Genomic DNA, 14,096 nt, shown 5'->3' on the forward strand with positions numbered 1-14,096 from the left:
ACCATCTGCAACCAAGGACTGTAGAAAGTGGTCATTCTTCTATAAATCTGTTTAAGAATGGAACAGCCTGCCAGAAGATATCGCGGCAGCAAAATCACTTGAGATTTTTAAATCTCGAGTGACTATGAAAGACTAAACTTAAACAATCCTGTTTCTTTTAAACATGCGCACATCCAACTGGCAAAATCTTCAACTTGATGAAGGAGGCCAGACAGAGGAAGAAGAATTCATAATTGACACTTCTTTGTTTTAAATAAATATCACATACTATACTAGTGCATGTTTTGAGATATAGAATCTTCTGAATATTTATCGTCCTCGAGTTGGGTTATCGTCCAATGCACAATTAAGGGTACTGAAATGCCTACACAACTGTGGTCTTTAGGATATTGTTCAAGTTTTAAAACTTTTCAATTTTTGGATCATTTTTTAAAATCCGAATCTTTTGATGGTTGCATTTTTCCAATTTCCAATCCATAAATCGTTATTTTGGTCGAGACAAATTCCAACTGGTGCTCCTTCTTGGAAATTGACATGGGTGAGAATGTAGCAGAGTAGTCTGCCATCAGTATCAAGCTTATGGATTCTTTTGTTGTTTGGATCGCATACGAGAATATGACCATGTGCATCCGTGCAAATCCCCCATGGGTGCCCTAAGGTTCCCAATGGATCCCCCGTGTAGTTAAAACGGTGCTTTCCAGTCTTGCTTACGACCACTACTGTCTTCTTTCTATTGTCAGAAACGCAAATGTCGCCTTGAAAGTTTTCAGTAATATAAAAGATACTTGAGAATAAAACATCTCCATTATCATCTTTCTCTATTTTCTGGACCTCTTCGTTGCTTTTGTTGTACCTTGCTACTTTGTTCTCCCTTGTGTTTGTCATTCCTACGAGGATATCGCCATTAATTTTACTGGCATGGACGCAGATAGGAACCAAATTTTTTATTGGAAAAATACGTTCCACTGAGCCATCGTGTTTAATCTTGTTGAGGCATCCATTTTCCTGGTCTGTGAAAAGCAAGTCGCCTTCTTTGGAGACGGTATGAAAACCGACACCACCTCCCTTTACATCTACTGTATTCAAAATGTTGCCATCAAGATCAGTTTGAAGTAGTGTGCGATAGAAGTCACTCATCCAGATGCGTCCACTTTTTTGATATGAAAGATGGAAGCCTTTGGTGATTCTACTCAATAGCATACATTCTGGTACGTTCAACTCCTTCCCCAGACTAACGGAACTGAACATATTTTCGATATCATTTTTCTTAATCTTGTTTTCCTTGAAATTCGGAAACGACATTTCCTTTATTTTTGGAGCGTCCTTCAGTTCCGCTAAGCGCGTTTCCAAGTCCATTGACAGGAAACTAGCATATTCTGTTGTCTCCTTCCATCTTTCAAAATCCCTTCCAAAACTCTGCGTTTGTGTGATATAAGTGTTTATTTTCGTCTCCTGTTGAGTGAAATCTTCCATAAGTGTCTTCTGTATTCCGTCCAAGTTATTCTTTTTTTCTTTCAAAATTGCATCTACCAGTTTCTTTATCTCTTCTGCTTCAAATTCCAAAATATTCTTTATTTTCAGAATTTCTAATGTGCATTTCTCCTTTTTATCATTGAGATCTCTGACCATATCTTTGTATCTGGGGATAAGATTTTCTTCGCATGCTGGCATTTTTTCCATGATTTCCTCCACTTTATCTTGGAATGCCGTTCTCAAATCTTTTAATTCGTGTCCAACATGTTTCTCCATCACGCATTTCATGCAAACTGGTGTAATGCATTTCGGACAGTATGCGTCATACATCTTGTCCAGGTGTATTATGCAGGGTTCTGGAGAAGATGCAGGTCTCCTTTCACTATATAGAACAACGTCATGGTTTTTTGTTGGCTTTTTTGTCTGATGGCGTATTTTACATGTTTGACAGAGATCAAACTGGCATGTGTTACAGTAGAATACTGCGTTAGCCTCGCACAATGTGCACTCTAGGTAGTGTTGTGCGAAACCCTTCTCCATTTTCGTACAATTTCCTCCTATTGAAGAAAAAGTGACAGCATTTAATTTTCGTTTACTCTTTAAATGATCTGATTTTCACAACTTTTCTTTACTTATATTAGCGTATCTGAACTAAAAAAAAATATATATAATAAAATAATAATGAAAAAAAATGAGATTGAGTGTAGATATACATGATATGTGTTATTAAAGTTCAAATAAAAATTTTCACCAATTTTGAACTTGAATAACCTCACGTTTCTTTAGTTAAATTGACTTTAAATTTGTCCGTAATTTTTTGCGAAGTCGGTAAAAAACATAATGGTAATAGAAAGATCTTTTTAATTTTTGTTTATCTGAACTCATCAAAAATACGCCATATGTGGCTTTAAATACATATCCAAATTTTTATTCAAACAGAACTTGATTTAAAAAAAAAAATTTAAAAAAAGTGATTACTTCTTCCTTAAAGGTATTGGTTGTATTCTTATATTTCCTTTAAAGCCAGATAATGAAACAACCTAGACTTTAATACGAGTATAAATCCCAGATTCCTTTTCCCTGGTAACCACTAGAATTGTCATTTAATTAGTATTATCAACCCAATTCACAAAACGCAATATGACCCAACTGCACTATACTCCAAACTTACTATTTTAATCGATAGTTTAGGAAAATATGCCGATTTTGCTCTTTTAAAAGAAACCGAAGCAGGATCTAGAATAGTATACTATACTTATAAATGAATAACTTTTGCTTGCATTTTATGACCCTTACCAGCTTAAAAAAGAACTCGTTTCATTGGTTTCAATCACATTTTTGAGGTAGTTTTAATTAGAGTTGGTATCTAGTTCGTATCATATTTTATTATTTCAAAAAGCGGTATCATGGTCAAATACAATACTGAAATGACTCTTGTCCTCGTAACTTTTGAATATCATTAAAATATTACTATATTTTAGAAACTTTTGTGGACCAGAACGTTTGATCATGATAAAAAAACTTTTATGATGTAAAATCTTAATGATAAATGATACAAATCAAAGTATCAAACTTTTTACTGTTTTCAAATAATCAAAGTTTCATAGTATTCCTTATTAATAGTAAATCAAAGTACTGTATCAAAATTTTTACTGTATAGAAAATTTATAAGTACTTCTTTCTTGTAATAATCGAGAAAATAAAAATGTATAGAATCTACTTTCAAAAGATTGTTCAGCATCAAAGAATGTACAATGTATTGATTTAAGATGTTAAAAGATACAAAATAATTGTATTATGGAAAAAAATTCCTCTGAAATGTTACATCATGATCAAGTTTATATTACTTATGTATGGAAAGCCGTAGGTATGGAAAGCCGTAGTATGCCGTAGGGTACCCCCACATTATTGTTATTTTTTCCTATATAATTATACCAAAAATAATTATCTCTTCCAAAAATAAAAATCTTGCTTTTTTGACAACATTATTATTTTTTCCTGCAACAATTATAATCTTGTCTGTCAAACGTGTACACATTATATTTATTTTGTCCTAAAATTATAATTATTCACACTTCACAATTATAATCTTGCCAGTCAATGTGGACACATTATAATGTTTCGCCTCCAAATTATAATCTTGTCAGTCGATGTCTACACGCATTATTTTTATTTCACCTCAAAATTATAATAATTATTCTTACTTAATAATTATAATCTTGTCTGTCCATGTGTACACATTATACTTATGAAATACATGAATAAATATTTTTTTAACTACTTGTAACTGAAGAAGAAATAGGTCCCACATAATAGGATCCATTCGAAATGGCAAAGCTCAAATCATCTGTCGTTTTAATAATTGGAAAATTAAGAACAGAATTTATAGGGCAAAATCAGAATTAAAGAACCAAGATTAACAAAACAAAATATTCATTTCAGAGGACCTTACGCGCTCCAGACAAGAAATTATTCAAGCTTTAGCCAAGGCCCGTTATTATAGAAAAATTGATTCATACTGGACAAACGATGGCAGAATATTTGTTAAGGAAACTGTGGGGTCACCAAAGATTTTGATAAAACATTACAGTGATGTATTGTGCTTTCTTCCCGAGGATGATCATGGCAGTGATGATGAGGTTTGACTCATCAAATAGTTAGATTTGTGTATTTTCCCCAATATATGATTATAGCTCCTATCAATTTACACTTGACACACTGACATTGTATGATTGTGTACATAATGCGTAATCCTGTATTTCATATGAACACACACATTTATCCTACCCTTTCCTAAAACCTTCACCTACCCCATGTATTGCTATGGGTCTTTACTAATTTCTCACTTACCCCCGATTCTTCAACTATTCTCCTTGTTAATGCTTTATGTTTCTTACTATCTCTCTATTTTTTCACTTCTTTGTTACACTTTAGCCCCTCTTTATGCTTTGGTTACTCAAGCGTTACGCTGTATGAATGAAGTCGACATTCCTGTCTACCGTCGCTGCACGAGAATCAGCTGTCTTTATTTCTTTAGATTTGACGTCCTAGATCATGGGTAATGATCTAATGACATATCGTGCGGCGATTGGAAATTATTACTCCGTGTGTCACAAGATAATCATTCGGAGAAAAAGATTTTTTATTTTAAAATACGGCAAACTAACAAAAAAAGTAATATTCTTCCTCTTCCAAGTACACGACTTGATTAAGAGAAACATACTAAATATCCAATATATTCTTCTCCTTATGACTTTGCTTTTGTTATGTAATGATATTGCGGAAAATCCTGGTCCAGAGCTAAACGTAACTGGTCTATCAATATTTCATCTGAACTGTAGAAGTATACGACACAAATTAAACAAAATAACTAATTACTTTGAACTGAACGATACTTTATGCTTTACCGAGACTCATTTGAGTGATCTTGTAAATATAGAGAATTTAACAATTGAAGGGTACAATTCTCCCTTTAGATTAGATAGAACTAGTCATGGCGGTGGAATTCTTGTTTATATAAGAGAAGGCTTAGTAGCCCTGAGACGGCGAGATCTTGAAAATGCGTTAGATGAAACAATTTGGGTAGAAATTAAGTTAAAAACAAAAAGCGTTTTTCTATGCACTATTTACAGACCTGAAACATCCAGGGTTGAATTCTGGAACAGGCTTGAAATCTCAATTGGAAGGGCTTTAGATGAATCTAATAATCTAGTATTAAATGGGGATTGGAATATAGACTTCAGTAAGAAGCTTCCAACCTATATTAGTGATATAATTATGACATATAATCTTACAAACTATATTACCGAGCCATCGAGAGTGACATATACGACATCAACTTGCATTGACCCCATACTTATTACAGATACCCTTGATTGTATTGAATCGGGAACTATTGATATTGAAAAAACTATAAGTGATCACAAAGCAACTTATATTATACTCAAATTAGATACAGTGATCCAAAATACATATGTCCGAAAGATCTTCCTGTATAAAAGTGCGAATTTTGATCAATTTAGAAATGAAATGAATGAAACAAATTGGAATGAAATTTTAAATAGCGAAGATCGATGTCAATGTATTAAAGTTTAACGACAAACTTTCAGAATTTGTGAATGAAACTATCCCACAAAAAGATGTAGTAGTTAGACCGGATGATAAACCTTGGTTTAATTCTGAAATCAGGAAAGAGATAAAATTGCGCGATAAATTTAGGAAAGCATATAGAAAAACCAAAAACGCGAGAGATCGAGAAATATTCCGGAAACAAAGAAATAAAGTTAACAATTTTAAAAAGAAACTAGAAGAAGAGTATCTGATAAATTTAAACGAATCATTGAATCATTTAAATTGCACAAACTCAAAATCTTATTGGCAAATAGTTCGCAGGTTATTGAAGGGTTCTAAGCCATCACACTCTGTTCCACCTCTAAAAGAAGATAATGCCTATGTATTTACAGATGAAGGGAAATGTGAATTACTGAATACTTATTTTTGTAAAGTTTCTTCTATTGATAACATAGATAAAGACCTTCCCGAATTCGAAACAAGGACAGAGGCCAAACTTGACAATATCACAATAGACGAAAATGAAATTATGGATATTATCGAAATTTTAGATTCTAAAAAAGCATCCGGTCCCGACAATTTTAGTCATATCTTAATAAAAGAAATAAGTAATGAAATTGCAATCCCTCTAAAAATTCTGTTCAATAAATCTCTGAAAACTGGGAAATTTCCATGTGTTTGGAAACATGCTAATGTTATTCCTGTCTTTAAAAAGGGAGAGAAATCAAACTCATCAAACTACAGACCAATTTCCTTGTTGAGTTGTATGGGGAAAATCTTTGAAAGAGTAATGTTTAAATACATCTATAACCATTTAGTATCACATAAACTGTTATATAACCTACAAGCTGGATTAATGCGTAGACATTCAACTGTCACCCAGTTAATAGAAATTTATCATAACATTTGTATTGCTTTAGACAATAAAGAATTAAGTCACCTGCTTTGCTTTTTGCGATATCAGTAAGGCATTCGATATGGTTTGGTTGAAAGGCTTAAAATACAAATTAGAAAAATACGGGTTTGTGGGTGAAGTTCTTGCTTGGCTAAATGATTATCTTACTGGTCGATCACAGCAGGTCAAAATCAAATCATCAAGTTCTTCAGTGGGAAGAACGAAAGCAGGAGTTCCCCAAGGTTCTGTTCTTGGGCCTTTACTTTTTTTAGTATATATAAATGATCTACCATGTGGACTCTCAGGTCTCTCTAGACTATTTGCAGATGACACATCTGTGTCAAACACATCTAAAAACTTCAAGGACTTAGAAAAACTTACAAACCATGATCTAGAAAAAATTAACCAATGGTCAAAAAACTGGCTTGTAAAATTTAATTCTGAAAAAACCAAAATATTAATATTTGGCAGTAGTGAAGATGAAGTATCCAAACTAAGCTTTAAGTTTAACAGTCAAGAAATCATTCCATCTTCTACTCACTGTCATCTTGGACTTACGTTTTCGAATTCTGGGAAATGGACAAACCACATTGATAATATTGTTAAAAAGGCTTCAAAAGAAATTGCAGTTCTTAGAAAATTGAAATTATCTTTAAATCGTGATTTCTTAACAAAGATGTATACTACATTTATTAGGCCCTTATTTGAATATGCATCAGAAGTATGGGATAATATTTCTGCAGCTGACTGCGAAAGGCTAGAGAAACTTCAATTAGAAGCTGCACGTATTGTAACTGGACTTCCTATTTACTCCCCCCGTAACTCTTTATATTATGAAACAGGATGGGAAACACTTGCTTATAGACGAGAAAAGAGAAAGTTATGTTTAATGTTTAAAATAAAACATGGTCTCGCGCCAGACTATTTATCGAATCTCTTACCTCCTGAAGTCTCAGAAATAACCCAGTATGATTTACGAAATTGTAATAACATTGTTATACCCAAATGTAGAACGAACTTATTAAAAAATTCCTTCTTTCCATCTACAATATCATTATGGAACGCCTTGCCCTCTGAAATCAGAAACCTTGAAACTGTAAATGCTTTCAAAAAAAAGACTTCTTAAATGTCAATCTCCCCCAAAATATTTTTCTTTTGGTGAAAAGAAAATAAACTCAATTTTAAGTAGAATGAGACACAATGTGAGTCTCCTTAAGTCAGACCTGTTCAAAGTCAGGCTTTCAGATAACACTTATTGTTCTTGTGGATATACCAATGAAAACACTGAACACTTTTTTTTGTATTGTAAGAATTATGCTGAAATAAGAGCAGAATTATTTCACACTATAAGAAATAACAAAGGAACAATAGACCTTGACACAATTCTATTTGGGGACTCAAACTTGGGACAACAAAATAATATGAACATAGTTAAAGCCGTACACAAATATATTAAAAAATCGAAAAGATTTTTATGAATACCCAGCGTAACCATTCTGTATCTATTAAAACCCCTTTCCTTTCTTTCTTTGCACCCCCCCCCCACTCTTTTCTTATTTCCCTGCACTTTTTTTGTATTGTACATTTGTTGGTTGTACATCACGTGTATATGTATATGTCATTTTGTTTGTGTTGGAGAGGACAATTCTAAGTTGGTAAAACTTGTGTCCAATCCTATTGATTATGTTTCAATAAAATATGTTTAAATACAAAATACCCAACTGCACTATTCTCCAAACTTACTATTTTAATCGATAGTTTAGGAAAATATGCCGATTTTGCTCTTTTAAAAGAAACCGAAGCAGGGTCTAGAATAGTATACTATACTTATAAATGAATAACTTTTGCTTGCATTTTATGACCCTTACCAGCTTAAAAAAGAACTCGTTTCATTGGTTTCAATCACATTTTTGAGGTAGTTTTAATTAGAGTTGGTATCTAGTTCGTATCATATCTTATTATTTCAAAAAGCGGTATCATGGTCAAATACAATACTGAAATGACTCTTGTCCTCGTAACTTTTGAATATCATTAAAATATTACTATATTTTAGAAACTTTTGTGGACCAGAACGTTTGATCATGATAAAAAACTTTTATGATGTAAAATCTTAATGATAAATGATACAAATCAAAGTATCAAACTTTTTACTGTTTTCAAATAATCAAAGTTTCATAGTATTCCTTATTAATAGTAAATCAAAGTACTGTATCAAAATTTTTACTGTATAGAAAATTTATAAGTATTTCTTTCTTGTAATTATCGAGAAAATAAAAATGTATAGAATCTACTTTCAAAAGATTGTTCAGCATCAAAGAATGTACAATGTATTGATTTAAGATGTTAAAAGATACAAAATAATTGTATTAAGGAAAAAAATTCCTCTGAAATGTTACATCATGATCAAGTTTATATTACTTATGTATGGAAAGCCGTAGGTATGGAAAGCCGTAGTATGCCGTAGGGTACCCCCACATTATTGTTATTTTTTCCTATATAATTATACCAAAAATAATTATCTCTTCCAAAAATAAAAATCTTGCTTTTTTGACAACATTATTATTTTTTCCTGCAACAATTATAATCTTGTCTGTCAAACGTGTACACATTATTTTTATTTTGTCCTAAAATTATAATTATTCACACTTCACAATTATAATCTTGCCAGTCAATGTGGACACATTATAATGTTTCGCCTCCAAATTATAATCTTGTCAGTCGATGTCTACACGCATTATTTTTATTTCACCTCAAAATTATAATAATTATTCTTACTTAATAATTATAATCTTGTCTGTCCATGTGTACACATTATACTTATGAAATACATGAATAAATATTTTTTTTAACTACTTGTAACTGAAGAAGAAATTTTATTATCTAAATGCTAGATTATTTATCTTTTGACAGGTCTATTCGACAATGTTCTGAATACCTTTTAATATATTCCAAATACCTTCTAAAGGGTAAAGAATTATTTTGGCACTTTGAAGGAATTGCTTGAATGTTCTCGTAATTTTGCAGTGTAATGACAATGTTTTCTTTAAGAACTCTTCACGATCATTTCAGGTATGTTGTCATTTATTTTTCCCTGACTGCCCCCTTCCCAACTTTGAGAAAAAAAAAAGTTACTACGTGTCTGGACGCACATACCAAAGATCAGCTTAATTAATATCTGCAGGCCTGTAAGGAAAAAAAATCGGAAAACAAAGTTGGACAGACTATGGGCATTTGAAGCATGTCGTATATTGTTTATGATGATCAATACTTTTAAACTAGGAGCGAAGCATCGCTCAAAAATGTGTTGGAGGGATATAAATATTGGAATGCTCCTTCTTTAATATTATATTATCATAGGAACCAGGTCGAAACATATTTTGGGTTTCCAATAGAAAACATAGACACTGCCATTCTTTCTATAATATTGAGGGGTAACCATTTCTTATCCGCAACTCCTCCAATTCGACTGAATGAGATTCAATGATACTTTCGCAGAATCTTTCTTACATAGTGCCATTGTGCACCTCTTATTTCACTTCTGATCGGACACATATTTCGGGTTTCCATTAGCAAAACTAGACACTGCCATTCTTTCTATAAATTTAGGGGTACCGGTCTCTTATCCGCAACTCCTCTTATACGACTGAATAAGATTTAATGATACTTTCACATCTTTGTTACATAGTGATATTGTGCACCTCCTATTTCACTTTTGATCGGACACATATTTCGGGTCTCCCATAGCAAAACATGAGCTTTGCCATTATAAACATATGGGAGGCGGGGATGTCATTTTGTGAGCTCAGTGCTCACAGTACCTCTAGTTTTTAATACATGTATCTATAAATCAGTTAAACACGAGATAACCATAAAATCGGCAATGTAAAATGAAGTTCCAAATGCTTTTAATTGTCTTTAATTAATATGATGTTTATTATATTAATAATACTAGTTTTAATGCATAGTCACATATTCATACATGTAAAATCGATCAAGGTAATTTTTCCTCCCTACAACGTTACGTTACAGAAAATGACGTTATACTAGCATTTTTAGCTCACCTGAGCCGAAGGCTCAAGTGAGCTTTTCTGATCAAAATTTGTCCGTTATCTGTCGTCGTTGTTGTCGTTGTAAACTTTTCACAAGTCCATCTTCCTCTCCAGAACTATTGGGCCAGTTTCAACCAAACTTGGCACAGAGTATCCTTGGGTAAAGGGGATTCAAGTCAAATGAAGGGCCACGCCTTCTTCCAAAGGGAGATAATTACAAATTAGTGAAAAATTAATGGCATCTTTTAAAAATCTTCTTCTCAAGAACCACTGGGCCAGGAAAGATGAAACTCATGTGGAATCATCCTCAGGTAGTGTATATTCAAGTTTGTTCAAATCATGACCGGGGGAAGGATTGAGCCACATTGGATGAACAAAGTTTTACATAGGAATATATAGGGAAAATCTTTAAAAATCTTCTTCTCAAGAACAGCAAAGCCATGATTGGTCATATCTATTTGGAAGCATCTTCAGGTGGTGTAGATTCAGATTTGTTCAAATCATGACCCCCGGGGGAAGGATGGGGCCACAATGGACAATCAAAGTTTTATATAGGAATATAAAGGAAAATATCGTTCAAAATCTTCTTCTCAAGAACCACTGGGCCAGAAAAGATGAAACTCCTGGGGAATTATCCTCAGTTAGTTTAAATTTTAAATTATTCAAATCATGACCCCTGGGCGTAGGGTGGGTTCACAATGGACAATCAAAGTTTTACATAGGAGTATATAGGGAAAAAAATTATAAAATCTTCTTCTCAAGAACATCAAGGACATGATTAGTCATATTTATGTGGAAGCATCTTCAGGTGGTGTAGATTTAAGTTTGTTCAAATCATGACCCCCTGAGGTAGGGTGTGGCCACAATGGACAATCAAAGTTTTACACAGGAGTATATAGGAAAAAAAATTAAAAATCTTCTTCTCAAGAACAGCAAAGCCATGATTGGTCATATTTGTATGGAAGCATCCTCAGGTGGTGAAGATTCAAGTTTGATCAAATCATGACCCCCAGGGGTAGGATGGGGCCACAATGGACGATCAAAGTTTTACATAGGAGTATATAGAAAAAATCTTCTCGAGAACAGCAAAGCCATGATTGGTTATTAACTATTAGGAAGTATCCTAAGGTAGTGTAGATTCATGTTTGAAAAAAATCATGACTCCTTGGGGATAGGGTGGGGCCACAATTGATGATTAAAGTTATGCATAGAAATACATAGGAATATATTTTTAAAAATCTTCTTCTCAAGAACAGCAAAGCTATGATTGGTCATAATTATATGGAAGCATCCTCAGATAGTGTAGATTCAGATTTGTTCAAACTATGACCCCCGGGGGTAGGGTGGGACCATAATGAAAGTTCAGACTTGTGGGGAAAAAAGTCACAGACGAAGAAATATGTTAGCATCTTTAGTTAGAGTAGATTCAATTTTGTTCAAATCAAACCCCTCCCCGTTTTTTTAGGGGTAGGTCGGAACCACTTATGCATTAAAGCTGTTCGATACTGAACTGATTTTTGTTTTTTTTTTCTAGCCACAGTGCACAGTTGAGCGATGTGGCCCATGGGCCTCTTGTTCTTTTAAATCACAATCATACCTCAAACTCTCTTTTTTCCAAAAATATATTCGATGTCGAAAAAAGAAAAAAGGCAAAGCAAAGCTAAAGGTCTTCACTATCAATTGACAAAAACCCGTTAATTTTTGAGACAGGGCCATTTTTGATGGTTCGTGTCTCTTGCTCTTTAATTTCAGTAGCTAGTGTATATATACGTGTAAACTATATAGGGGTAACTGGGTCAATTTAAACGAAATAAAAAATGTTTTGTTTATTTTTATCCGATGAAAACAAAACAAAACCTGAACAATGGTTATCTAACACAAAAATACGATATTTCAAAGCTTATATGAAATATGAAAACTCACAGGTTATTTTTGAGGAGTTTGGAATTTTATGAAAATGTCCCATTTACCCCAATTTTTCCTAAAGAGGTTAAGCCGATTAAGTACATTCTCAGTGAGCAAACTTCACCAGGAAAATAATGAACTTTCATATTCGTATATAAATCTACAATACATATAATACATCATAAACTTGGAGTTTTGGTCACAATAAAAATACATTAAAAGCTCAGATAGTTTTTTACTTACAATATGGAACCAAATTTTCTAAGTGCACTGCCATAGCATTTTTTTAACACACACTCATTAATGTTCATGCGCAACCAGCTAAACATTAAATCGAAAGTAGGACGTTCAAATAGATTACGTATATCAAAATGTGGGACTTTACCTATTATCCGCATATCTTGTACAAAAGTAATTTAAAATCTTTCTTTTTGTAAATTTATACAAAAGTAGTTTAACTTTTTTTTGGTTCGATCTAGATCGTTCTGGAGATGTTTCAATGGGAGGGGTTTTCAGGAAAAAAAATTATGAAAAATATGAGTATCGAACATATGAAATATTCACTGCACTGTAAAGCAAGGAAAGACTGCAAAATATAAGTCCCAGAAAAAAAACAATTAAATGGCTGTGTTTACCGTTTCGTTGTAATATCATGCATGTTAAGATCATGCAACTTTTATTCTTAGCGTAAATTTGTTAACAAGCAACGATAAGAAATATGTTCTTAAATCTTTTTTGGAAGATTGTATCAAAATTCTTGGTCTACTGACATTCTTTTTTTTGTCCCCCACTTTCTCGATTTCAAGCGAGGGGACATTATCTCATTCATCTGTCAATCTGTCTCTCCCAAAACCTATAACATTGGCCATTCCTTCTGAATGAGAAAAGACAAGGTTATCACATTTCATATGTTCATTACCTGTAACAAGACCTTTCCAAACATACTATGATTTTTGACCCCGTGACTTTGACCTTGAAGTTTGACCTACACCTACTTTTCAAACATTTTAACAAACTTTGGCCATAGCTTCTGAATAACAAAAGATAGGATTTTCATATTTCACATGACATGTACATTTACCTTTTCAAATTACTTTGATATTTTTTGACCCCGTGACCTTGACCCTGATGCCTGACCTACTTTTTAAAAATTTTATTTTTGGTTATAACTTTTTAATGCGATAGGATAGGGTTTTTATATTTGAGATGTGTATTACCTGTGACAAGACGTTTTCAAACATGCTATGTATTTTGACCCCGTGACCTTGACTTCAAGTTCGACTTAATTTACAAAAATTTTAACATTGGTGATAACTTTTGAAGGAGAGATGATAGTGTGCTTTTATTTGACAAGTGCAATACTTATGTCAAAACATTTCCAATTGTGCTATGATATTCGACCCCGTAACCTTGACCTTGAAGTTTGACCTAATTTATTATTGCTGCTAACGTTTGAAGGAGCGCAGATCGGGCATTCTTATTTGACAGGAACATTACCAGCAACAAGCATTTTCAATTGTACTAAGATTTTAAACCTGAAGATCTTGACCTTGAAGTTCGAGAGGTAACCGAGTTCAGAATGTTTACACCTTTGACAGACAGTTGCTTTTGATACTATCTTGCATAAAAGATGGAAGTTCTACTCTGCATGAAAGAGGATAAACTAAAAGAACGTTATACAGTATACGTGTACTATAGGAAGT

At 33.0% G+C, this 14,096-nt stretch overlaps 1 protein-coding gene across 1 annotated transcript; it reads right to left on the minus strand.

Moving 5' to 3' along the window:
- Positions 1–375: 375 nt before the first annotated feature.
- On the minus strand, positions 376–2,024 carry LOC133205847 (E3 ubiquitin-protein ligase TRIM71-like). Its single transcript, XM_061341732.1, has one exon. It carries the CDS (start codon positions 2,011–2,013, stop codon positions 430–432), a length of 1,584 nt encoding a protein of 527 aa, XP_061197716.1. The 5' UTR covers positions 2,014–2,024; the 3' UTR covers positions 376–429.
- Positions 2,025–14,096: the final 12,072 nt, after the last annotated feature.

This window comes from Saccostrea echinata, unplaced genomic scaffold (assembly GCF_033153115.1).
Source record: "Saccostrea echinata isolate AGI-Se365-2 ecotype Australia unplaced genomic scaffold, CSIRO_AGI_Sech_v1 ptg000054l, whole genome shotgun sequence".
NCBI classification, from domain to species: Eukaryota; Metazoa; Mollusca; class Bivalvia; order Ostreida; family Ostreidae; genus Saccostrea; species Saccostrea echinata.

Excerpts from the sequence above, each read along its gene's own strand:
- LOC133205847 (XM_061341732.1), bottom strand. The coding sequence starts at position 2,013 with ATGGAGAAGGGTTTCGCACAACACTACCTAGAGTGCACATTGTGCGAG.